Consider the following 27,369-nt stretch of genomic DNA (forward strand, 5'->3'; position numbering starts at 1 on the left):
CACGGGCAATTTGTTAAAGCGCCAATCCCAGGTATCGAAGAGGCGCCAGTCTTTTTCAGCCTCGTCAGCACCCGTCACGCGCAAACTCAGCTTTGCGAAAATCACGGGCAATTTGTCGAAGCGCCGATCCCAGATATCGAAGAGGCGCCAGTCTTTTTTAGCCTCGTCAACACCTATCACATGCACACTCAGCTTGACGAAAATTACGGACAATTTGTCGAAGATTTCTGATAAAGAAGAAAGCACGTGAAGCCATACTGATCAATCACGCATTGGTTACCGACACGAGTAAAAGAATAGTACCTCTACAGGTACTAAAGAAATTCCTATAACTGTCCACCTTCACCTTCCATACCAAGGCAGACATACAGAGCCTTTCTTCATCTCCAAAAAATGCTTTCCCAACGAAGCCTCTCGAGTCATTCAATGTTCCTTATTCTTTGGGGTACCTCTGCAAGCCAATGACTCCAAAGCAAAAGTATCTCATATCACCAGGGTAGAAAGCAAGAGTATCTCATATCATGCGTTCTCCCTGTCCTTTCCTTTGTCCTTGTTCTTACCTACAAAGACAAGGATAAAGAAAACAATATGCCGGAACTTCCACTCAAACTCGGGTAAGGAACCGACTGTTTGGAACCCTTCCCTGATTGCCTACCTAGCACTGCTCTCGAGTACTCGTTTCCCACTGCTGCTGTACTTCCAAAGAGGCTACCACATCTGCCTGAAGAATAGATAAGGCAAGTGAAAATGATACCTTGCAGCATATGGAGACAACGTGCAGAAGGAACAAGCAGAGAAGAATGCGGTCTGCACAGTCAACTCAGCAGAAGGAGCCCGAACTGAGGAACTCGAGAAGCTGCCACATCTGCCTAAAGAAACAAGTAGAGAAGAATGCAGCATGCACAGTCAACTCAGCAGAAGAAGTCTGAGATGAAGAACTCGAGAAGATGCCGCATCCGCCTGAGGAACAGTTAAAGGAAATGAAAATGATACCTTGCAGCATGTGGAGACAAGGTGCAGAAGGAACAAGCAGAGAAGAATGCGGTCTGCACGATCAACTCAGCAGAAGGAGTCCGAACTGAAGAACTCGAGAAGCTGCCACATCTGCCTGAAGAAACAAGCAGAGAAGAATGCAGCATGCACAGTCAACTCAGCAGAAAGAGTCTGAGATGAAGAACTCGAAAAGATGCCGCATCTGCCTAAGGATGGTGAACTCGTTTTGACCCTCAAATTCTTGGGTCGACTTACTAGGCGTTGTGGGCTGCACGTGCCGATTCACCACCCTTGAATCAAATCCTTAAAGACCAAGTCACCAACTGGAAGAAGAGCCCATCAATCTTGAAGATCATACCGTTGACCAAACTGCTCAGGTGTGAATTAGAAAGATTGAACAAAATAACAAGTCGTCACCTTCACCTCGTGCCTGCTTGCCATGTGTTCGAGTCAGCCTTCAAGAATCAAGCCTCAACGGCCCTTGAAGAAGCTTCCAGCCAAATTCAAAATCAAGCCTCGACGGCCCTGGAAGAAATCACAAGTCCGATTCAAGATTAAGTGTCTACCACCCTTGAATCAAAACCTAGTTCAAGAATAAGCTGTGGAAAATCAACAATTGGAGGAATCCAGAAAATCCTTCAACCCAGTTCAAGATCAAAGCTGTGGAAAGTCAACAAGCGCAACAAAATACGTGCCGATTCACCCACTACCAAAGCCAAAGATCATCTACCACATGAAGCTCCTTGTGGTCCAATTTCAACCTTCAAGATCAAGCCTCGACGACCCTTGAAGAAATTTCAAATAAAAGTTCAAGAACAAGCCTCAACGGCCCTTGAAGAAATCTCCAGCCCAATTCAAGATCAAGCCTCGATGGCCCTTGGATCGACATCTACAGTAAGGGACTTCAAAACGCATCTCCTACACATGACAAGCACATGTATACGACGTGCCTTGAAGTGGGGGCATTTGTAGACTTCGAAATTTCGGTAAATAAATGTTGACCGATAAATCAAAGTGTCAACGCTCATGTATTACATAAATTTTACACGTAGCGTGTGATTAAACGAAAATTGAAATGAGTTGGAAACGTCATCAAATAGGACACGTGTCAACACCTGGCAGAAACGACTTATTTCATCTGGGATATTATATTCAAAATTAGGCATTGGAAAATTCTATAAATACAAGCCCATTTCATTCATTTAAAGGGACCAATTCATATTACACCTTGAAGCTCTGAAGCTCTGAAACTCCGAAGCTCTCAAGCATCCAGGTTCCCGAAGAATCAAGAAAGCCTTCTTCGTTCTTCGTTCATCGTTCTTCCAAGATCAAGCCCCGACGGCCCTTGGATCAACCATCCACCAATTCAAGATCAAGCCCCGACGGCCCTTGAAGAAAGCACCATCGTTCATCATCCGTTCATCCAAGATCAAGCCCCAACGGCCCTTTGGATCAACAACGTCGACAAATCCACACATCCAACCGTTCTTCAAGATCAAGCCCAAAAACCTTTGAAGATCCGTTCATCACTGTTCTTCAAGATCAAGCCCAAAAGCCCTTGGAGATCCGTTCGTCACTGTTCTTCAAAGATCAAGCCCAAAAGCCCCTTTGAAGATCCGCTCAAATCCACCTTCAAGATCAAGTCCACGGCCCTTGAAGAACGTTCATCCTTAGATCAAGCCCAACGGCCCTTTGGATCAATCACACATCCACAAATACACATCTTACGGAGATCGAATCAGAGGATCAAAATAGAGAGAGATTGTAACCCAAAACCATCAAATACAAATATTTGTTTGTGCACGTCGTTTCTTGTCTCTTTCGTTTCAGGAATTTTCCGTGTTCACAGTGGCATACGAAGAGTCTTTCTCCTTCATTTCCTTGGATTTTGCAAATTTTTCAAATAATGTGGTTATCTATATCCGATGTCACCTAAGATGGTATAAAAATATGATATGAAAGCATAGTATAAATAACATTACTCTTTCTTTTCTTTGGAGGACTCGTTTTCAAACTCTTTGTAGGACTCTTTGACTTTTGCAAAAGAATCACGAGGTTAAAATTATGTTTTCCTTAATCGGTTGTTTTTTTCATTATTTTTGGGGCCAGAAAGGAAAATCTTTGGCATGAAAACAGTCCAAAATCTATGTATAAAAAATATGCCCGTGTACATATTACCACCACAATTCAACCTCCAACGTTGGTTATATTCTTCCAGAATTGATAAAATGCTTCGTATCAACGAACAACCAGGGCCTAAAACTAACCCTAGGCCATCGACAAAATTGATCCCACATCCCAATCCCAAACCCAAAACTCGGTATCAAAATAAATAAGGAAAACTAACTAAATGTCCAAAAAAACTTATCTTTTAATGAAAAACCCTTTTTAAAGGTATAGTGAATAGTACCAGGGAAATGTATATATGTGGTTTTTCGTTAAAAGTGAACAGTACCGGAAGTGTTTTGTTAAAACTCCTAAATAAATAACCCTACGTACGCCATTATGATTTTGTGTGTGGCCTTGTGCTGAAGGAATGGAAGCCTATATCCTTGTCAAAGTAGGATAAATTTCATGAATAGCGAATTCATTATCATATGATTATGGTAGACACATTATGTGGCTAAGCTATAATTCCTTGCCTCTTAGTATAAGTATATCATAATATTTAGAAAGAAAAATATATGTACCCTCAAATGTTGGCTATTTCACTTCATTTCACAATTGATATAAAGTTCGTATCAACGGCCTAAACTACACCTGTTAATATATTATCCTATTATACTCCATATCTGTTCTTATCCTATTGAGCCTAACCCGTTTAAATATAATAAGGTCATTTAAATATTTTGGGTTATTTCTTGAATATTTAGGTCTCTCTCTTCAAATTTACTCTTTCTTCTCATTTGAATATATAGATCTCTTTTTTCTCCCCTTTTCTCACCACCAACACCACTTATGAGACCTGAGGTTCGGCCCAGTTCGGACGACTGAGCAGGGTTGCCTAGTCCTGCTCCCTAACCCAACAATGTCATGTGCTGATTTTCAGAATTGTAAGTCTTGATTAAAAATATTCAATAGTTTACATCCATTTTTCTTCAAGTAAGATTATGAAACAGTGAAAGCCAAAGACAAGAGTGGAAAAAAAAAACCAATTACTAAATGAAGCCAAACGAATCATAATTATGAACGTAGCGAAAGGGGGCGAGAGAGAGAGAGAGAGAGAGAGAGAGCTTGCCTTGCACAGTTTCGCGTGAGGAGTTATAATCTTATTTATGGTATTCCTAACGCTCATGAATTCTTGAAGGCATTTCAGGCATATGTAGTTATCTGCAGAATTATTATTATTATTATGATAAATTTTTTGAGTTAATAATCCTGATGGATTAACTGATGTCAAATGCGCAGGCTGTCGCGTCATAACCGTAGATGGATATTGCATGGTAACACTGTCTGACCGAGATTGTTGAAAGTGTTGGTCATGACAAACGATGCAAAACCTGTACGCCGCAAAACCTGTACGCCATTATGCCTTGAATATTTTCAAAATCTCTTGAACAATAAGACTAGAGAGAATTTCAGAGTTGGAGTATGTCAACTTAGAGGAATGGTGCGTGTGCTCTCGTTGACATGAAGAGGATATTTATATAGAAGATTGGAAGCCGGCTAGGGTTACGGTTTCTATCGTTTTCCAATCTTTTAGGTCAATGGGCTAGGGTTTTCAGTTTTTTATTTTTTATTTTTGTCAAAATAGGTTTTGTATTGGTTAGGTTTTCTTTCCCTTTTGTCAACGTTTTTCTTGCAGGATGATCTGTGGGCTTATGTTTGTTTGTTAGATAAAAGACTGTTTACTATCTTCATGTTTCGTGGTTTTCAACATTTAGTACATCAAGTTTTTTTCGTCTCAGATTTATACCTAAAGTGTAAATTTTGGGACAGTCTCATATATCCGTTAGTTAAACTGTTAAATCTGCTGTTAATTGTGACGTGGCGCCCATGTGGACAATGACTATACGCCATGTGTCATCCAAGTTTTTTTTTTCTTCTTTCTTCTTCCTTCTTCTTCTTCTTCCTTCGACTGCAATTTTTTTTTCTTCCTCCTTCCTCCTTCTTCATTCCCCTCCTTCCCCATCTTCCTTCTTCTTCCTTCTCCTTCTCCTTCTTCTTCCTCCGAATATGGGGAAGTTTTTTTTTTCTTCTTCCTCCTTCTTCCTTCTCCTTCCTCCTTCTTCCTTCCTCCTCTTCTTCTTCTTCTTCCTCCCAATCTGCCCAGATTCAGTTTTTTTTTTTTTTCTTCTTCCTCCTTCCTTCCTCTTCTTCTTCTTCTTCCTCCGAATATGCCTAAATTCAGTTTTTTTTTCCTTCTTCCTCCTTCTTCCTCCTTCTTCCTTCTTCCTTCTCCTTCCTCTTCTTCTTCTTCTTTTTCCTCCGAATATGGCCAGATTCAGTTTTTTTTTTTTTTCCTTCTTCCTCCTTCTTCCTTCTTCCTTCTCCTTCCTCTTCTTCTTCTTCTTCTTCCTCCGAATCTGCCCAGATTCAGTTTTTTTTTCTTTCTTCTTCCTCCTTCTTCCTCCTTCTTCCTTCTTCTTCCCCCTCTTCTTCTTCTTCTTCTTCTTCCTCCAAATCTGCCCAGATTCAGTTTTTTCTTCTTCTTCTTCTTCCTTCTTCTTCCTCCTTCTTCCTCCTTCTTCCTTCCTCTTCTTTTTCTTCTTCTTTTTCCTCCGAATATGCCCAGATTCAGTTTTTTTTTTCTTTTCTTCTTCCTCCTTCTTGTTCCTCTGAATATGCCCAAATTCAGTTTTTTTTTTTTCCTTCTTCTTCTTCTTCTTCTTCTTCATCTTCCTCAAAAAAAAAAAAAAAAACCTTCGTCTTCCCCAGATTCGGAGGAAAAAGAAGAAGGAAGAAGGAGAAGGAGGAAGAAAAAAAAATATTTGCAGTCAGAGGAGGAAGAAGAAAGAAGAAAAAAGAAAAAAAAAAACTTCCCTAGATTCGGAGGAAGAAGAAGAATAAGGAGAAGGAGAAGGAAGAAGAAGGAAGAAGGAGAAGAAGGGGAAGGAAGAAGGGGAAGAAAGAAGGAGGAAGAAAAAAAAAAGTTGCAATCGAAGGAAGAAGAAGAAGCAAGAAGAAAAAAAAAACGTGGATGACACGTGGCGCGCAATCATTGTCCACATAGGTGTCATGTCACAATTAACGGCAGATTTAACAGTTTGACTAACGGATGTATGAGACTGTCCTAAAATTTACACTTTAGGTATGAATCTGAGACGAAAAAAACTTGATGTACTAAATGTTGAAAACCACAAAACATGAGGGTAGTAAACAGTCTTTTACCCTTGTTTGTTTGTTTGTATTTTTTTCTTTTAAATAAATGTGGGCTTATGTTTGTTGTTTGTGCTAATTAGGGCTGATGTATATATGTTTGGAATACCAAAAAACGACAAATATAATTTTGGATTACTGCAAAGAGGCCATCTATAATTAAGCCCTTCGTCCTCACCTAGTCTATGAAAAAACCCACATGCCCAGGTTTATAAAAAATAAATAAAAAAAAACCATTTTGACTTTTCAACATAGCCCAAACCAATTTAATTCATATAAATTTACAATAGTGCCATTGTCCAAATGAAAACGGAACGCCTAACATTTTTAAAATAACGTATATACCAACGTCATTCTCTTCTCGCATATCAGAGAATTTTTAGTAGCCCGGAAACGCATGATGATACATCACATGTCATTAAACAAGTGATGAGATATTTTTGTTAAAAAAAATTAATAGCTTATCAAATAAAACATCATTTCACTTCTATAATAACACATGGTATACTATCTGTGTGTCAGACATAATGTGTATTGTCTCAAATTTACTAATTAAGTTTTTGGTCTCAATTTCAGGTTGGATTTTCAAGGTCTTGTTGGATCACTTCTGACAAAATCCATGAGAAATCACAACAGACACCTACAAATTCGAAGAGACGGTCGACGATCAACAAGAAAATGGTGATTAGACTAGAATTCGAATTGAAACGGGAAAGAACATGAATAAATCAGTAACATCCAAGCCATACATAGAGGCAAACCGATCCGTCCAGCATTTCACATATATTTGGATCAATATTTCTTTAATCAGACCTAAAAAACAACACAATAATCAGACGATCATACCAAGAATGCTCTACATGGAAAGTAATTTGATTCTCTGGTTGTGGACACAAAGAATTTGAGGACTCTGAAGCTTTTCAAGTCCGCTGACGATCGGGATAATCTTCAGCAGTTGACAGATGGAGCAAATGACATCGATGTTAAGATCCATTTCGAAAAGCTTCTGGTCAGCTATGTAGGCCTCGCCACCATATCCAATTTTGCTCGAATCGGCGTGAATCCAACAAAAGTGAGAGAATCCATTTAACGCACATGGAATCTTGATAGTGGAGTCGATTATAATGTACAAGTTATCATGTAGATACGTGTAGGTCCATATATATGTAACATCCATGGCTTATCCCATGGTTCTATGGTTAAGCTAAAATTTAACAATATATTTCATATATTGATTATGTGAATTTTACAGAGTAATGTTTAAATTTTAAATGTGGAGCTCACATGAGAATGAGTTCCGCAAACTTTTTTCTATCTTGAACACAATATTACTTGTACGTAGCAATATTTCAAGATAAAAAATAGTAAACAAAATTTACACACGTATGTTCTTACTTAGGTCAATGTAGATTTACATACTCACAAAATTGTAAGAACTCCACACAATTGATTGTGTGTGCTGGCTTTGTCTAACTGATCTTTGACTAATATATTAGGAAACTGATTTTCTTTTGGCGTCCATTAATGATGCCCTTGAAATCTGTACACATAGATGCGGATTCTTAAGTGCAAAACTATCATATTTTGCAGAAAAAACTATATCATGCATGTTTTTAACGATGTAGTCCAACGCATTCTCCTTCAGTTTTAGGCTGGAACAAACATCCGCAACCTCTAAGACATCAAGAGCATTGGCTGGGCTCATAGACTTGAGCATATGACACTCACATAGCTTCTGCAAGTACGAGATTCCGTACTTATCAGCTGCAAGGGACAAGGAGTAGATGTGTTTGTTCATCTTATCTTCAGGCAAGTCTCCGTTGTACAGAAATTCCAATAGAGACTCCAGCTCTTCATGGTTCAGCTCAGGCAGTTTTACGGTGTCGGTTGCTGGAGCTTTGCACCCATCTGAGTCTAGAATGTTGTTAAATACTTCTGATCTTATTGCCTACAGTATATCAATAACAAAAATTTAAAAATTAGGAATGGTTCCTCATTGAGCAGTAATCACATGTACTTACTCTTATATATTGCCATTAACTGCACAACAGACAAAAATATCATGACATATCAACAACCTTATAGACCACATATTGACAACTGTAAGTTCAACGATATCATGCTTATCGACTACATATCAACCACATATCAGCATTTAAAAAATGATAACCACAACATATAAAAACTTTCATATGTAATTGATAAAACATTGCTACACAAAGAGATGAGAGTCACCAGTAAGGCTTTATGGGCAGGAATTGGAGGGCCGCTTTCACCAGGTTGCAATAATATGTCAGTGTGAATTTGATCTCTAAATGCAACAGAAAATCCACTTAGAAATCTAATCTTCTCACCGAGTTCTTCTGATTCTGCTTTCATGTCACGCACCCATTTCGACACATTTTCAAGAGTCTGTAAAAGAAAATAAATTAGCAGCACTTAAAAGACACTATAACTTGAGTTTGTTCTTCAACTATGTGTGATTAACTTTGCTTTTCAACTATTGTATTTTGTTTTGTATGATGGGTTTCTGTATATGCGTATGTAACTATAGTAACTACGAAATGGAGAGGATGACAAGTTGAAACTCAGAATGTGGCTAATAGAAAGGATCAAGCATGTATATAAAAGAGAGAAAAGTTTGGAACCAGATAGCTTGCCTTACACAAATTTGGTTTTTGATCAGCTGGTCCTTGAGCAGTTTGAAGCTGTTTATTTATGAAGAAGATAACGCTCCTAGCCCCCTCATAGCATGTTGAGCAAATTATATTCCTCGGAGGCCTTAGCATAACTGGCATAGAAGTACAAATGGTGCAGTCCATATCTGCCTACAAAAACCTTGAGGAAACCTGGATGGTAGGGGAAGAAGAAGAAGCTTTATCTTGTTTTGGTGAGAAAATCTTGACGAGGGGAGTTTTCTTGTAGTAATAGAAGAAGAAGAAGAAGAAGCTGATTCTTCTTTTCAACGTTCTCAGAATTTAAGCAAAGGCTTTTCTGTTTCCCTTGATTATGCTTGCTAGCTAAAGTTTGTTGGACTTCACCTTATCCTTCAGTTAATTAATTTGAACAACTATGATTGGCTTGAGTAGAATATTGCACTATTTTGTATTTGAGTGAAATGACTAAAACCAACCTTGAAAGTTCAGAGGAAAGTCACTTGAAAATGCCAAGTTGGAGGGCGTAATAGTCAGTTAGGGAAGATTGGGAAGTTGGTAGGCCAATTCTTTTAAGTGCGTTTTAATTTAAGATATATAAGGAATAAAACAATCGGAATTGGTAACTGATGGAATCGGAATGTTAGGAAGAAGAAAAGGACTTTCCAACCTTACAACAGCAAATATGTGCTAAGCAAAGCACGTCCTACTAACTACTTTAACACTAATAAACTTCCACAATTAGTGTACAATATTTCGTTGACTTAAAAAACAAGCCAGCCTAGCTTGTCTGTACACCACCCTCCAATATGATTCGACTAGTCATGATTCATGATCACCTTCATGCCGGGTAGTCCTTCTACGGGATTAAAGATTGCAGTAGGTCGTGGATGTAATTCTATCAGGAGTTGTTATCGACACTAAAAGAAGTCGTTCGGCAACTCTTCACGTACAATTTCCCCATTCGTTTTGTATAGTAACATATTTTTAGTGTTGATAACAATTTTCTTATATTACCACATTTTGTATATACAACGCATGTGAACCAATTCACTTTCCCTTAACTACACCAGATTTTTCTCTTTTTCGGGAAAGGTTTTAACATGACCATTCTTTTTCACCAAGAACCCGCAATCATCCTTCGAACTAGTTAGGATGAATTTCATTATTTTTTAGTGCACACACTTATTTTGACCTCTTACACACCCTTATTAAATTTTGATGATTGATCTTCTTCAATTCATTCGATCTGACAGTCAGAAATTAAGAGGAGTGTGTGGAAGATAAAAAATTAGTGTGCGGATAGTACTACCCATTTTTATCCTAATAAGAAAGGGGATTAGAACCTACTGGAATTGATATACGTAGATAAACCAAGCCTCCTTATATATATGGTGTACAGTACATCAACTAATAAAAGTGAAATAAAGAAACTAAGATAGAATATTGATTAAGAGACAGCGTACACGTTAATGTTCAGATTAACTCTTAAGTAATTAAGATCAACCTAATAGTAGAAATGGTCGAATTATGCAATGGAGTACCGACTTAGGCAGGTGCTTATTGGAGAAGCATTAGTCTTCTCCATGGTGGCGGGCAGCTGCTTCATGCTCCTCATAGTAATGGTAGACTGCTGCACCAGATAGGACAGCCAGGGTCAAGGCCTGTGCGTGCATCCTAGCATGTATAAGCCTCAGGCTTGGCTTGAGGGGTGTTCTTGTTTTTGAATAGGCTAGAGATGCTCCAACTGCTGACGCCCATATTCCTCCTGTAATAGTGATTACACAGAAACAAAGAGATTAATTAACATTGTTATTATTCCCTTCTAATCTATTTTAAACCATTGGAGGGGGGTTTCAAAGTTGGTTGCAGTCTTGCAGAGAAGTACATTGTTCTAACAACAGAGCCGGCCCTGAGGGTGTGCAACAGGTGCCACCGCACAGGGCCCTGACCTCTAAATTTTGGTTACAGGTATACAAACGCATATAAAATAGATTAGATGCAAAAGACAATCTTATCTGTGGTTCTAGCCTAGCGGTCTAGCTCTTCTTCCTTATAGCCCATGTGCTACGTTGGAATCCTGTGATATTGTTTTGCTATTTTAAGCTTTTGCAAATTTGTAAGCTTAAAAAAGAGATAACAAAAACGCATCCAATGTTTATCGAACTCAGGACCTTTGAAGGTAAGGAAAAACACCTAGCCGATCAAATAACTTATTTTTGTTGCAGTAACTTGTAATATTTTACTTTTATAGATGAAAAAATTGAAAAAAATAATAAAAAATAAATATAGTATTAAAAAAAATGAATGACCTCCATCTAAGTTTTGCATAGGCCCCTAAATACTCAGGGCTGGCCCTGCTAACAAACTTAACTAAACGTGTTGGGCTTATTTGGAAGTCCTTTTAAAATAAGGAAAACTAATGAAAATGATTTGAAAACTTTGAGTTTTAACGAAAAAATAAAAGGTAAAATGAATAGTACTAGGATTGACCTTTTAGTGTAAAAATGTGGTTTTTCGTTAAAATGAACACCGAGAACTTTTTGTTAAAGTTTCTTTAAAATAATTAAAAACACTTCAAGATTAGCAAAAACGCTCCTAACAATATTGTTTAAAGCGCTTATGAAATTAAAAAAAAAGTATATTTGAAGTGTTTTATAGATAAAGATAAAAGTACATGTTCAAGAAACACTTTAGTGTTTTTTTTTTTATCAGAAAGGGATTGCATTTTTGTTCAAATAGTAATGTGCTTCTAATACAAGTGTTTTTCTAGAAGCGTTGGTGGACAAAGTACTTTTTGAAAAAGCATTTTTAAACGGGTTTGACATTAAAAGAGAAGGAGATTAAAGTAGTGCTGAGTGTACTCACCAATGCTTGTAAGCTTGTGTTCCGAAACCCAGGACTGAATTGCCTCCATTTGAATTTCGATTTGCTTCTTCTCCTTCTGTTGCCAACCAAGTTCCCAGAAAACTGATAAAGCGAAACCTATGAGTAAGTTTATAAGGTGGAATGGAATGAAGTGGAAAGCAAGGGAGGGTTGGTATTTATATAGATGAAGACGATAAGCAGTAGCAGCAGGGTTTGTGTTGAGAAGTGTGCTTTTGATTTTTTTGATTTGGTGTGGCCCCTGGTTTACGTGGTTTTTTCTCTTTGCTTGGAACACTGGAAACTGTAAACCAAATGCCACACGCACCCCGGTTTTTCAAAATCTTCAGTGGTGTGGTGCATGTCTGCTGTTTTTTTATCCACTTTCAGAGTCTCAGACGATGGTTTGCTAACACGTGGTTCACACTCACTATCAAATCATCGGATCACTAAAGCCGATAAATTTTTTAACATGCGGATAACACTGTTACAAAATATTGTTATTATACATGTTATAATATAAATGTTCTTCTGAATAAAGAGGAATTCAAGTTTCCAATTAACGATGTAGTGATATTTTGCGGACCAATGTATGGTATGTTTACTTAATTGATAATTATATTGTGATCATAGAGATTCGACATAAAAACAAAATGTTTGTTGTTGATATTTGATGCACTTTTTTTCTTCTTATATTCGAACTTGAGACTAGCAATGTAAAATATACCATGAACAATGGGAGAAAAAATAATTTTATGAATATAATACATACTAACCTAGGAAACTACCTTAGGATTTGGGAAATCATAATTTTTTTTTGTTTGTTTTGAGTTTGCTCTTACTGCCCATCTTAGAGACAAAAGAAAGGGAATCTGCAGACAATAAGCACGTGTGCGATTATTGATTAACCAAAGAAAATGTGGATTTGCTGACGAAACCATCAAGGCCATTGGATTTCTTGGAGAAAAGTGCAAATCTTTGGTACACGTTAGAATTGTTCATTTTTGAGAAATATTTTCAGAGGTTAATTACACCAATACTTTTAAGATTTTAATTAATCAATAATGATTTTCAATCACTTTTTCTACATAGATCTAAATCATTTAATCCTTCGGTAAGAATGTTAATCGTCCAAATCACATTCGTTTGGCTAACCTGTTGGGTGTTGAAAGGGTTGACAGACGTGTTAAATATCTGGCTCTCCCAACTCGGATTGGTAGGAATCGTGCTGCCTGCTTCGAGCATATTAAAGAGCGATTATGGAAAAGATTATAAAGTTGGAAAGGCAAGTTGTTGAGTGTTGCAGGCCAAGAATTGTAAGTAAAAGTGGTAGCAGGATGGGGGGTGTTGGCATCATCATTATTCGGTTTCGTGTTGTGTTCTCTCCCCTTCAAGCGGAAGCTTTGGCTGCCTGGGAAGGCTTGTCGTTGGCTATAGAAAGAGGTTTTAATGATTTCATTTTTGAGTGTGATTCTCTCTAGATCGTGAAAGCCCTGCTTGAGAGCTCTCTGAATATGTCCAACTTGGGGCATATTATCGAAGACTCTTAAGGCTTCTATTTTCAGGATTTGCCCATGTCCATCGCCAAGGCAATGGTACTGCTCACCGCCTTGCCCGCTCTGCTCTCCATATGGATGGAACCTCCTGCTCTTGGTTTGAAGAACCCTCCGATTTTATTGTTAATTTGCTTGCTGCTGATTGTCCTGGAGGCGGCTTCCTCTACCAGCCTTACTTTGTAACTGTTTCTTCTTTATCAATGAAATCTATCCTACAATAGCTTTAAAAAAAAAAAATCATTTAATCACGTGGTGCTATTTAATTGGATGTGTGAATTCACATATGTATCACATCAAACACATTGACATGTTATTGTACAACACTCAGAAAAAAGAATTATTTTCAAACCGTTCGGTTCGGTTTGGTACTGGGCTATGCTCGGTTTTTTTATTCAATAGACCCAAAGAGACCAACCTCTACTCAGCCCATAGGTTTTTCTAAAATAAAAAAAACTTAGGCTCAGTTTTATAATAGGCCGACCCAACCTAGATTAGGCCCATAAGACGGAGCACCGGCTACTCGTAACTCGGTAAAGAAATACGACGAACCATCCGGATTCCAGATTTCTCCCGCCACACTCTTTTGCGCTCACAACTCACTCACCCATTCATTCATATATAAAGAAGAAAACAAATTATGAAGTAGCAAAAAAAAAAAAAAAAAAGGAAGCTGAGGCAAACAACATTATTCTATCAGAGTTAGAATTTCTATATATCCACAAGCATGTCAAACAAAATGGTTCTGTATTGACACAGCTTGTCTATGGCAAGATTCGTTCTTCACTGTGAGGTTGAGTTTTTTTGGGCCACAGTTTGATAGATAACATCTCTTTCAGAGTTTTGATTCTGGCAGCAGATTTTTGGAGCTGACTTTTCTTTATCGTCCATTAGTTTTTATTTCTATGCTAGTGAAAGACAAAAAGGGAAGGGATATAGTCCACTTAATATTATATGGCCTGTTTATCGTTTCACTTGTTTAAACAATCCTCAAACTTAGAAAGGGACCTTTAGTTTGTTCTAGCAGGTTTTATGTTTGTTGAAACGAGTTCTTGTTATTTTCCTATCTGTACATCCTGTGGTGAAATATGTTACGTTCCATTTTACAATAAGGTCTGGGTTTATAGTTATTCACTTTTAATTTGTGTGTGATATTTCTACAGAAGCAGCGTGCCGTACCAGCTTCCGAGAAGCAGAGAGCTTACTTTGAAGAGATTGAGGAGAAGAGAAAATACTTCGTAGAGATCGATGCATTTGAACTGTCAGAAGAGGAAGTTGATTCAGTTGATTAGAGTAAATGGAAGAGCTATATTGGTATAGAAAAAGCAAGGGAGCCGAAACCCGTTGTGTTCTCTGTGTAGTCACAATAGTGTGCAATCGACTAATTCTGATGTAACTACCACCTCTCGCCAATTTACATCGATGTAAGACCTTGATAGTTAGAACACTTTTATCTCTGTGTACAGTCAGCTCGAGAAGTAGAGATGAAAGTTAAGCAAGTAAATGAAAGAAAGTATGGGAAAGTGTAAAAGTTTCCTAAAGTAATGGAACAATCACTCGGAGTCCCTGTTTACCCTCTTTATGTTGCGTCTCTTTAACCTACTAAATTTTGTATCGGATTTGATTTGATTTGATTGTGTAAGTGGATGTGTAGTGACATATTTGGGGCATTATAAGTAGTTTTGGACTCGAGTTTGAAATTCTCTCTCAATATCATTTGTATAAAAATAGATAAGTGTGGCAAAATTACATAAAATTTAAACAGGTTAACAAAAACCACAAATTTAAATGGAAAGTTCAATTTAGAATAACATCAATAAAAAGTTTAATTGCCAACATTATGGTTTAGTCGCATTTCTCCCACTTATTTATTTTTATTTTTTTCTTGTCCAAACACATGAGTACTTTTATACAAACGAAAATATTTTTGCACTCTATTTATCTTTCTATGAGCTCATAAAATTTTAGTTCACTTTTCTGCAATTAGTTCTGATTTCGCCCTGACTTCCCGTAAGAGGACTGATGTTTCCCATTTTGACCATGGCCACGGCAAAGTGCTTGAAGAATGTCAATGTGTTATTTGTATAAATTTGAACCAGATTATCTGTAGAAGTTGTTCCGTTGAAGAGCTCCTGGTCTGAATGAAGAAGTCCCTTTTCTTTCAACAAATTCTTGTAGTACTCGTTATCAAAATGTGTTGGGGTCTGGAGGTCAAGGCTTGCAAGGTTGTCGTCATTTCCGCTTCTTGGGCAAATTCCCTGCAATGACTGGGCAAAGGTGGCGTCGATGGCGGAGTCGTTGTAGATGCGTGAGCGGAATGTTGTGCATCTTGCAAGGCCAATTGTGTGAGAACCAGAAAGAGCGACCAAGTCCCTTAAGGAGAGGCCTTGTGCAGAGAAGCTTGAAATTAAAGCACTTATATTGGAAGTTGGTGAAGGAAGGAAGGTGTTGGCAGCACTTCTGCTAGCAGTGGTTGAATCTCTTCTTCCCAAACCAACTTTCCATGAAGGACCTCCCAACTGCAAATCCAAAAGTATTAATTTCCATGTAAAAATAGATGCCAATGGAGAAGATTTATGACAAATGTTAATTGAAATTATTAGATTTTGGAGGAAGAGATCAGGGAATATATGCACAAATGAACGAGTTAAAGACTTGAGAGACACTAAACAGACAATAAAGGATACTAAACCATATTGTTTATATATGGTTTCTTGTCTGTGGAGTGACGGTCAGTTCCATTTTTTATGAAATTTTTTGCAGCAAGTTCATTTTGTACATATTTCACAAGAAATTAAGATAGGTTACTTACATAAACTGTTGAGTCACGCGCAGCAAGAGCTAGAAGATCAGCACATGAGACTACTCCGGGGCATGCTTTCTCAAGCTTGGCTTTAATTTGATCAACAACTTCAAATCCTCTAATGGAGTTGTTGTTAGGAGCTGCTGTTTTCTCACCAACAAAGCTTGATGTATCGTCCAACAGCACCGACGCATCACAACCCTGAGATTAAACAAAGAAAGTAAGCCAACCCCTTAGTTAAGAATGGCTGAACACGAGCACAGTAAGTGAAGGTATATATACTTACATTTACGAAGCAATCGTGGAAATGCAGACGGAGCAAGGAAGCTCCGATGCGCGTTTCGTTTTTTATGGCTGCTATAACTCCTTCTTGCACAATGGACAAAGCTTTTGGACATTTGGATTTGTAGAAATTTTGAGTGAGCTCGCAGTTGGATTCAAGAAATGCACCAGCAAAGACAAAGATAAGTAGGAATAAGTGGTAATTGGAAGCCATGTTACCCTTCTCTAGAGGCTTGTAGAGGATCACACACACATTCATATATAGGGGGCAGATCCGTGACATCATTGTTTACACAACTTTTGGCACACGTTTTTTTGAGATCCACTTTGTAATGTACTTCCACAATCCAAACCGTCTATACTTTAAGTCTTCCCTCAAAGATTATGCATACAAAAAATCACCCAAATCTTAAACCATATGAATGTAAGATTAAGAGTTTAGGATTTTTTTTTTGTAGAACCGTAATGGTCTATTGTATTCACTATAAATAAATGTCTTAATGATTTTGATTTGTCTAATTTTTTGCACTGAACATCTATAAATGATGGTCTAAAAGATAAACGATTTGGATCTTTAAAATAAATTACAGAATGAGCCCCACAAAAACGTGTCTAAAAAATATATAAAACAATGGTGTAACATATATATATTTGTCTGCCTTTATCAAGCTTGTTCGTTTCTCTTGAGTTGTGACTTGTGTGGTTATTAGGCTTGAACATATATATTTATATATAGGAAGCCTTTATGGGAAGAGATCCCTATATTTTAAAATAAAATTGGGACACTTTCTTAACCGTTAGATTTGACTTTAATGAAATTCTATAGTTGAGATTCTGTAGCTTGTGATTTAATCTCAATCACAGAATTTCATTAAATCCAGATCTAACGGTCGAGAGGGTATGCCTATTTTTTAAAAAAAAATAGGGATTCTTATCCTTAAAGGGCCTGTCTATATATATCTTCATGCCATATATCTTCATGCCTAATAACCACACAATAAGTCACAACTCAAGAGAAACCAACAAGCTTGATAAAGGCACTTGAGAAACCAACAAAGCTTGATGTATCGTCCAACCGCACCGACGCATCACAACCCTGAGATTAAACAAAGAAAGTAAGCCAACCCCTTCAGTTAAGAATGGCTGAACACGAGCACAGTAAGTGAAGGTATATATACTTACATTTACGAAGCAATCCTGGAAATGCAGACGGAGCAAGGAAGCTCCGACGCGCGTCTCGTTTTTTATGGCTGCTATAACTCCTTGCACAATAGACAATGCTTTTGGACATTTGGATTTGTAGAAATTTTGAGTGAGCTTGCAGTTGGATTCAAGAAATGCACCAGCAAAGACAAAGATAAGTAGGAATAAGTGGTAATTGGAAGCCATGTTACACTTCTTTATAGGCTAGTAGAAGATCATACACACATTCATATATAGGGGATGGATCCGTGACATCATCATTTTTTACACAACTTTTGGCACATGTTTTTGTGAGATCCACTTTATATTGTATTTCCACAATCCGAACCGTCTATATTTTAAGTCTTCCCTCAAAGATTATGCATACAAAAAATCACCCAAATCTGAAACCATATGATTGGTAGATTAAGAGTTTAGGATTTTTTTTGTAGAACCTTATCAGTCTATTGTATTTACTACAAATGAATGTCTTAATGATTTTGATTTGTTTAATTTTTTTGCAATGAACATCTATAAATGATGATCTAAAAGATAAACGATTTAGATCTTTAAAATAAATTACAGAATGAGCCTCATAAAAACGTGTCTAAAAAATATATAAAACAATGGTGTAATATATAGATTTGTGTGCCTTTATCAAGCTTGTTGGTTTCTCTTGACTCTTGAGTTGTGACTTGTGTGGTTATTAGGCATGAAGATATATAGGGTTTGTTATTGTCCACACTTTGTTAGTCCAATTGATTCTAATTTTTCTATACAAATCCAAATTATTGGACCACCTTTAGGCTTTGTTATTGTCCCCGTTAGTCCAATTTATGTCTTTTAGCTCAAGGAAGGGCCCCTGCAGATTGTAATATCCCTCTTTTGAGAAACCTGTAGTTGCAGAGTCATATAGAGGTTCCATCACGCATGCATGCATCAAGAAAGAGAGGCTTTATCGCAGCGCTATGCCAAAGTTCGGCACTACGTACTAGAGAAATAGTTGTCTTAATTCAATCCTTCTCCAACTAGTCTAAAAAAAATGTGCAGTTTCCCATAAAAAGCCGGCTAAAGTTCTTTTTAGGACCCAATATATATCGTAGAAGATTTGTAGCATATTTTGGGATTGTTACAATCTTTTGGGCATCGATTTTCTATACAAATTAACCGGTTATACAAGTACTATATCCCTATCTTGTAAAACCGACTTGTAGTGTTGAAAGTGTTAATCTAACATTCTAATACGACATCAGAACAAAAGTCTCTCCCTCAAAGATATGCTTATTACCAACACTTTTACTTTATGACCTTATTCCAATAATATTTTGGGAATGCCCAACCCAATTTATGAGTACCTCATTGACGAGCCCAAATGAACTCTCCCATCGCTGTGTCGTTATTGAATTTTAACTAAAGCCCATATGCCAAGTGGAAAATTCACAGATGAATCTGATGGCCTGTTCATTCTGCCATTTGAGATATATTCTCCTGTTTTTCTTTGTTTGCCAGAATTTGAAAGGCAAAAGGAGCAGCTTTTTCCCCTTTCTTTTCTCGTTTGTTTTATCTTTTATGATAGTGCAGCTGCACGATACAATATTGCTCGAAGTTGACCAAATCATTCATTCGTGTATATATATGTTCACTTCATTATCTAATCCTGGGGTCCATCTAGCTAAAGCTAGTAAAGCTAGCCCATTATATCTTTGCACCATTTTGGGATTTTCCTCAGCGATCGAATACGAGATATAAAGATTCCAAATTCATATGGGACTGACTGTATGCTTAGTTGCGTGCGATTTCTCAAGTCAAATTGTCTCCAACTGCATGCATGCGTGAATGTTTATCTAAACCCTAACCCTAAGAGTCTATCATTTCGTTTTGACAACTCTCGATTAATTGAATGCTTTATGTGCTCTTGTTTCACATAAACTTCTGTTGTTTTTGGTTTGTTCGTACGTTCTTGTAATTACATGAATATAACGAAAGATGGATACAAAAATGGCTGGACGTGCAGCTATTGCAGTATTGACCTTGTCGTTGTTGTTGTTGCGGGTTCGAACAGCGATGTTGGACCAATTTCAATAGGTTGCCCTATTATTGCGACGAATCTGCGCAATTTGCAAATGTTCCATGCAGCGCCCGACTTGGCAATAGATCATCATTTTCACCCATAAAACTTGATATATATACTTCAAAATAAAAAATAAAACAGGATATTATCTTGTATAACTTATGTGGAGCCCAAAATAATCACAAGACAACACGTGAATCTTTGGATAAAAAATGACAAAAATACCCATGAGGCATATCGGGATTCCTACGACTGAGCAGCGGGCAATCATCCGTCAACAAGTCAAAAATGCCCAAAATAAGTAACAATTCAAAGCCTATTTCATCAATCCTCATCCAATCCTCTCCATAAGGTAACTCCCAAATCTTCCATTTTTTATTTATATTGATTAGCTACCTATTCTATTAATTAGCTAATTGATTAAGTAATTATTCCATAACTCCCAATTAAACACAAATCAAGAACCTAGCCCACAAAGGGAGCTAGGTGGCCGGTCCTCTCTGACCCAAGGAGGCCGGCCACTCTCCTATTTAAACCCCATCGTTCTCCTCAAAGTTTACTTCCAATTCTCTCGCTAGAATTCTCTAAATTCTCTAAACACTTTTCCTTCAAAATTCTAACTTTGACATTGGAGGTTATTCAGCCAAAGCCCCCCCCCCCAATTCATCATGGGCGTGTGAGGCTCTTGGCCTTGACCTAAGGTGTTTTTATTTTGTAGGTGCAATTTTGTCCAAGAGTAAGGAGGAAGAAATTTTCATCCATAACTTATACTATTTTGTATAACTTGCTAACTTAGGCTTCGGAGCCTTTCTTTTATAGAAGGGAGAATGAGGCATGAATGATTGCACAATTGGCAATAGGAGCACGAGCTAGATGACTGATGATTTATGCATGAATAGTGGTTTGTCTGAATGATTAATATTTTGACTGTTGTAAAGTAATTATAGGGATGACGACACTGTGGATAAATATAGTACCTTGTCGGCTTACTGTTGAACTTGTAAGTGGAACGATTATTGGCACAACAACTGCACCGTAGATGAATAGTACTTAATTGGATTATTGTTTGATTTTCTGACCTGGATGAATAGTGGTCCCCAAAATCAATTTTAAATTGTGGTTAGTTTACTCATAAGGGTCTTAACTGTCTTGACAATCTTCCCATCTAAACTTCTGCCCTTCTTTTATTAGTTCAGTTTTAACTGTAGTGGCCAGCTTCTGGGAGGACAATGTGTCCTACTGTTGGCGTAGTATTTTTGCAGCTAGGCATATTATCAAATCAGGGTCCCGTTGGCTGATTAGTTCTGCAGTATCGCCAGTAGTGAGGTGAATCAAACCTCCATCAGGTTATTTGAAAATCCATGTCGTTGGCGCATGGTTTGAAGATAGCAGGATGGGGGGTGTTGGCATCATTATTTGTGATGATAAGGGTTCGTTTGTGGCTGCCAGTGCCATTCGGTTTCGTTTTGTGTTCTTTCCCCTTCAAGCGGAAGCTTTGGCTGCTTGGGAAGGCTTGTCGTTGGCGATGGAAAGAGCTTTTAATGCTTTCCTTTTTTAGTGTGATCTCTAGGTCGTGAAAGCCCTGCTTGAGAGCTCTGTGAATATGTCCAACTTGGGGCATATTATCGAAGACTCTAAGGCTTCTCTTTTCAGGATTACTGGAGCTTTGGTTGCCCATATCCGTCGCCAAGGCAATGGTACTGCTCACCGCCTTGCCTTCTCTGCTCTCCGTATGGATGGAACCTCATGCTCCTGGTTTGAAGAACCTCCCCCCTCGATTTTATTATTAATTTACTTGCTGCTGATTGTCTTGGAGGCGGCCTCTTCTGCCGGCCTTACTTGTAACTGTTTCTTCTTATCAATGAAATTTATCCTACAGTTGCTTTCAAAAAAATAAAAAATCATTTAATCACGTGGTGCAATTTAATTGGATGTGTGAGTTCACATGTATCACATCAACACATTGACATGTTATTGTACATCATTCAAACAAAAGAACCGCAATAAACCGAGTTATTCAAATTTAAGAATGATATTGATCAATTCTGAATTCAAGTCAATTTCAGAGACCATTAAAACAAAAACCTCAAAAAAACAAATTATTTCCAAACCGTTCGGCTCGGTTTGGTATTCGGCTATGCTCGGTTCTTTTTAAGGAAAACTAATGAAAATGACTTGAAAATTTTAAGTTTTAATGATAAGGACAGTACCGGATGTTTTTCGTTAAAATTCTCATTTTTTTTTATTCAATAGACCCAAAGACACCAACCTCTACTCAGTTTCTCAAAGAAAAAAACTTGGGCCCAGTTTAATAATAGGCCAACCCAACCTAGATTAGGCCCAAAACACGGAGCTCTCGCTGCTCGTAACTCGGTAAAGAAAAACGACGAACCATCCAGATTCGAGATTCCAGATTTCACTTCACGCTTCTCTCTCTCTCTCTCTCTCTCTCTCTCTAAATTAATTCTCCCGCCACACTCTTTTGCGCTCACAACTCACTCACTCTCATTCATATATAAAGAAGTAAGCAAATTATGAAGTAGCAAAAAAATAAAGAAATGGAAGCTGAGCCATCGAGAAGAAGACTGAGGTCCCGAAACCCTCTCTCGGATTGCACCAACACCATTTCCTCCACCACCACCACCGCCGGCTCTTGTCAGTCCTCGTCCGCCTCCACCCCCGCGCTCAAACGCCAGAATCCCAAGCTCGCCTCCGTCACTAGGAACCTCTTCTCCGCTTTAACCCCTAAACCCTCTGCAGTCCCGCCGCCGATTCCGTCCACTCCTCCTCGTCCTCCTCCCGTCTCGTCCTCTGCTTCTGGTAATTTCTCTGCTCCGGATTTGGGTTTCTTCGTTTTCTTGGTTGGTTTGGGCTGCGGTTTCTGTTTGTTCTGGTTTTGATTTCAATTTGGGAATCTAGGGTTTTCTATGCGCTTTGGAAATTTTTTGCTGTAGATTCCTGGAAACCCTAGAAGAACAACAATTCGCTTGGAATCTGTTTGTTTCGAATGTTAATTGTAGCCTGAATCTATTGGTATTAGTTGAATTTGTTGCTCTGTGTTCGCAATTGAGTGCATATTTTGAATTGAACTTGATGCTATTCTTACACTCAGCTGTGCATTTTCTTTGAGAATCTAAGTGGTTTGAGACCTTATTGGTATATTCTGGTTTTCGAGTTTAGGTACCAGCGTTCGTGAGGCTCTTGAACCTTGTTCAGTGTATACTCGAAGACAGACTGCAGTAAAAAGGAAGGGTAAAGGGAAGGAAAATGCTGGATCCTGGAGTTGTCCTCCCGCACCAAAGACCCGGAATGCTAGGTAAGTGTCTAATTCCCGTGTAGTGCTATGGATTGTTAAAGTAATGGGAGGAAACGACGTCATTGCTTGGAGTTTTCAAAAGTTAGATGCCTTGCTGTAAGAGGTTATTCATCAAAACATTGTAGGTTGTTAGTACAAGAATATGATAAGATATTCATTTTGAGAGCAATACAACACCAACCAAGCCTTTTCCCACTAAGTGGGTCGGCTATATGAATATCCGTTATCCCACTTGAGTGATCTGCTGAGACTACTGTAACGCCGTGCTGTTTCTTGAATGAGAATGCTCTAAATACGCTTTTTCCTTTGTCACGCTTCTATTTGATATTCTATTTGTATTGGGTATTGTTAAAGCTAATGCTTCTGTGTGTCTTCCTCCCATTGAAAATAGGAAACAGACAAAGGAAAGCGGACACAACAGTGCATCCAAGGAATCAATGGCTCCTCACAAAAAGGTTTGTTAACGTTTATGGTAACCTTCCCGTTGTTTTGTGTAGAAACTGCTAGTTTTTATCTGACTTGGGGTCTGGTTCCTACAATAAATTGATCAGTTCTGTTGTGCTTTCATATCAGTCCAAAACAAAATTATTCTATCACAGTTAGAATTTCTATATATCCACAACATGGTTCTGTATTGACACCCAAAGAGCATGTCTATGGCAAGATTCGTTCTTCACCGTCCACTTAATACTATATGGTCCGTTTATCGTTTCACTTGTTTAAACAATCCTCAAACTTATACTTTGTTCTAGCAGGTTTTATGTTTGTTGAAACGAGTTCTTGTTATTTTCCTATCTGTACAGCCTGTGGTGAAATAAGTTAAGTTCCATTTTACAATAAAGTCTGGGTTTATAGTTATTCACTTTTAATTTGTGTGTGATATTTCTACAGAAGCAGCGTGCAGTACCAGCTTCGGAGAAGCAGAGAGCTTACTTTGAAGAGATTGAGGAGAAGAGAAAATACTTCGCAGAGATCGATGCATTTGAACTGTCAGAAGAGGAAGTTGATTCAGTTGATTAGAGTAAACGGAAGAACTATATAGTGCATCGTATAGAAAAAGCAAGGGTGCCAAAACCCGTTGCGTTCTCTGTGTAGTCACAATAGTGTGCAATCGACTAATTCTGATGTAACTACCACCGCTCGCCAATTTACATCGATGTAAGTGCTTGATGGTTAGAATACTTTTATCTCTGTGTACAGTCAACTCGAGAAGTAGAGATGAAGGTTAAGCAAGTAAATGAAAGAAAGTATGAGAAAGTGTAAAAGTTTCCTGAAGTAATGGAATAATCACTCGGGGTCCCTGTTTACCCTCTTTTTGTAGCGTCTCTTAACCTACTATATTTTGTATCGGATTTAATTTGATTTGATTGTGTAACTGGAAGCATAGCTGTTAAATGTGTAGTGACATATTTGGGGCATTATAGCTCAAGTAGTTTTTGGACTCAGAGTTTGAAATTCTCTTCCAATATCATTTGTATAAAAATAGATAAGTGGCAAAATTACATAAAATTTAAACAGATTAACAAGAACCACAAATTTAAATGGAAAGTTCAATTTAGAATAACATCGATAATAAGTTTAATTGCCCACATTATGGTTTAGTTGCATTTCTCCTACTTTTTTTTTTGTCCAAACACGAGTACTTTTATACCAATGAAAAGATTTTTGCAATCTATTCTCTTTCTATGATTTCATAAAACTTTAGTTCACTTTTCTGCAATTAGTTCTGATTTCACCTTGACTTCCAGTAAGAGGATCGATGTTTCCCATTTTGACCATGGCCACGGCAAAGTGCTTGAAGAATGTCAATGTGTTATTTGCATAAATTTGAACCAGTTTATCAGTAGAAGTTGTTCCGTTGAAGAGCTCCTGGTCTGAATGAAGAAGTCCCTTTTCTTTCAACAAATTCTTGTAGTACTTGTTATCAAAATGTGTTGGGGTCTGCAGGTCAAGGCTTGCAAGGTTGTTGTCATTTCCGCTTCTTGGGCAAATTCCCTGCAATGACTGGGCAAAGGTGGCGTCGATGGCGGAGTCGTTGTAGATGCGTGAGCGGAATGATGTGCATCTTGCAAGGCCAATTGTGTGAGAACCCGAAAGAGCGACCAAGTCCCTTATGGAGAGGCCTTGTGCAGAGAAGCTTGAAATTAAAGCACTTATATTGGAAGTTGGTGGAGGAATGGAGGTGTTGGCAGCACTTCTGCTAGCAGTGGTTGAATCTCTTCTTCCCAAACCAACTTTCCATGAAGGACCTCCCAACTGCAAATCCAAAAGTATTAATTTCCATGTAAAAATAGATGCCAATGGAGAAGATGATTTATGACAACGTTAATTGAAATTTGAGATTTTGGAGGAAGAGATTAAGTAAATATACGCAGAAATGAACAAGTTATAAACTTGAGAGACACTAAACAGACAATAAAGGATACTAAACCATATTATTTATATATGGTTTCTTGTCTGTATAGTGACGGTTAGTTCCATTTTTGATGAAATTTTTTGTAGCAAGTTCATTTTGTACATATTTCACAAGAAATTAAGATAGGTTACTTACATAAACTGTTGAGTCACGCGCAGCAAGAGCTAGAAGATCAGCACATGAGACTACTCCGGGGCATGCTTTCTCAAGCTTGGCTTTAATTTGATCAACAACTTCAAATCCTCTAATGGAGTTGTTGTTAGGAGCTGCTGTTTTCTCACCAACAAAGCTTGATGTATCGTCCAACAGCACCGACGCATCACAACCCTGAGATTAAACAAAGAAAGTAAGCCAACCCCTTCAGTTGAGAATGGCTGAACACGAGCACAGTAAGTGAAGGTATATATACTTACATTTACGAAGCAATCGTGGAAATGCAGACGGAGCAAGGAAGCTCCGATGCGCGTTTCGTTTTTTATGGCTGCTATAACTCCTTCTTGCACAATGGACAATGCTTTTGGACATTTGGATTTGTAGAAATTTTGAGTGAGCTTGCAGTTGGATTCAAGAAATGCAGCAGCAAAGACAAAGATAAGTAGGAATAAGTGGTAATTGGAAGCCATGTTACACTTCTCTCTAGGCTAGTAGAAGATCACACACACATTCATATATAGGGGACGGATCCATGACATCATCATTTTTTACACAACTTTTGGCACACGTTTTTGTGAGATCCACTTTGTAATGTATTTCCACAATCCAAACCGTCTATATTTTAAGTCTTCCTTCAAAGATTATGCATACAAAAAATCACCCAAATCTGAAACCGTATGATTGGTAGATTAAGAGCTCGTTTGGATGTGTTTTTAAAATGACTGAAAGCATTTTTGATGAAAATGTTTTTGGAACCAATCTTTAGTAGAAATGCAAGTAAATTCTGGAAAAACACTTCCTGGAAGAAGCACATATTGGAATCAAAAAATATTTTCTCTAAAAGTGCTTTCAGTCATTTTAAAAGCATATCCAAACGAGCCCTAAGAGTTTAGGATTTTTTTTTTTGTAGAACCGTATGGGTCTATTTTATTCACTACAAATGAATGTCTTAATAGTTTGGGATTTGTTTAAATTTTTATAATGAACATCTATGAATGATGATCTAAAAGATAAATGATTTGGATCTTCATGCCTAATAACTACACAAGTCACAACTCAAGAGAAACCACAAGCTTGATAAAGGCACTTGAGAAACCAACAAGCTTAATAAAGGCAGACAAATATGGTGTAAATTATTTTCAATTATTGGGAAAGCGACTAAAGTAAAGCTGGATTATACATTTATTTTGCGTTGGCTAATTTCATCGTCAAGGAAATAATTTTAACATCACTTGCGTGTCAATATTCGCTTTCTGTATTTGTCGTTTTTTAATTTCTTGTCCTAGCTTGATAATGCACAACATAAGAGACTTGTGGCATGTTTACTTGACATGATCATGAAAATTAAAGAATTGGGAAACTTAAACGTAGAGAAGTAAGGAAAGAAAATCGAATTAATTAGTCTGATTTTGTATATGCCAGTAAACATAGAAAAAGTTAATTTAAATGATTCAAACGTCATATATATTTTGTAGCCATGACATATTGCTTGTTATCACTTATGGTTTGTAAAAGTATTGAACATTAGTAATCACTAATATTCAACAAAGGAAAAATTGAAAGTTAGTCCTAATTCACAATCGCTTGCTAAGAGTTACAATCTCCTACTGTCTTGCTAAACAAAACCCAACAAATCCTATAATGTGTAAAGATGAATATAAAAAGATATCAAGAGATGGGTAAGCAATTAAATAATTTAATTAAACATTTCTAATTTTTCTGTACAAATCCAAATTATTGGACCACCTTTTGGCTTTGTCAT

The 27,369-nt window shown here is 37.6% G+C and overlaps 4 protein-coding genes across 4 annotated transcripts; 1 reads left to right on the plus strand and 3 right to left on the minus strand.

Moving 5' to 3' along the window:
• Positions 1-7,674: 7,674 nt before the first annotated feature.
• On the minus strand, positions 7,675-9,357 carry LOC103406431 (BTB/POZ domain-containing protein At3g56230-like). Its single transcript, XM_008345414.4, has 3 exons — positions 8,973-9,357; positions 8,548-8,724; positions 7,675-8,260 (listed from the first exon to the last, which is right to left on the minus strand). Exons 1-3 carry the CDS (start codon positions 9,132-9,134, stop codon positions 7,805-7,807), a joined length of 795 nt encoding a protein of 264 aa, XP_008343636.2. The 5' UTR covers positions 9,135-9,357; the 3' UTR covers positions 7,675-7,804.
• Positions 9,358-15,167: 5,810 nt separating this feature from the next.
• Positions 15,168-17,870, minus strand: LOC103437812 (peroxidase P7-like). The gene is made up of 4 exons (XM_070825569.1): positions 17,652-17,870; positions 16,474-17,565; positions 16,197-16,388; positions 15,168-15,903 (listed from the first exon to the last, which is right to left on the minus strand). Exons 2-4 carry the CDS (start codon positions 16,753-16,755, stop codon positions 15,349-15,351), a joined length of 1,029 nt encoding a protein of 342 aa, XP_070681670.1. The 5' UTR covers positions 16,756-17,565; positions 17,652-17,870; the 3' UTR covers positions 15,168-15,348.
• Positions 17,871-22,097: 4,227 nt separating this feature from the next.
• Positions 22,098-25,040, plus strand: LOC103437828 (uncharacterized). The gene is made up of 4 exons (XM_008376337.4): positions 22,098-22,542; positions 22,903-23,038; positions 23,430-23,493; positions 23,930-25,040. The coding sequence occupies exons 1-4, from the start codon at positions 22,281-22,283 to the stop codon at positions 24,056-24,058; spliced, it is 591 nt and encodes a 196-aa protein (XP_008374559.2). The 5' UTR covers positions 22,098-22,280; the 3' UTR covers positions 24,059-25,040.
• LOC103437839 (peroxidase 4-like) lies at positions 24,575-26,299 on the minus strand. The gene is made up of 3 exons (XM_070825570.1): positions 25,868-26,299; positions 25,590-25,781; positions 24,575-25,294 (listed from the first exon to the last, which is right to left on the minus strand). The coding sequence occupies exons 1-3, from the start codon at positions 26,075-26,077 to the stop codon at positions 24,740-24,742; spliced, it is 957 nt and encodes a 318-aa protein (XP_070681671.1). The 5' UTR covers positions 26,078-26,299; the 3' UTR covers positions 24,575-24,739.
• Positions 26,300-27,369: the final 1,070 nt, after the last annotated feature.

The sequence above is a fragment of the Malus domestica genome, chromosome 01 (genome assembly GCF_042453785.1).
Source record: "Malus domestica chromosome 01, GDT2T_hap1".
Lineage (NCBI taxonomy): Eukaryota > Viridiplantae > Streptophyta > Magnoliopsida > Rosales > Rosaceae > Malus > Malus domestica.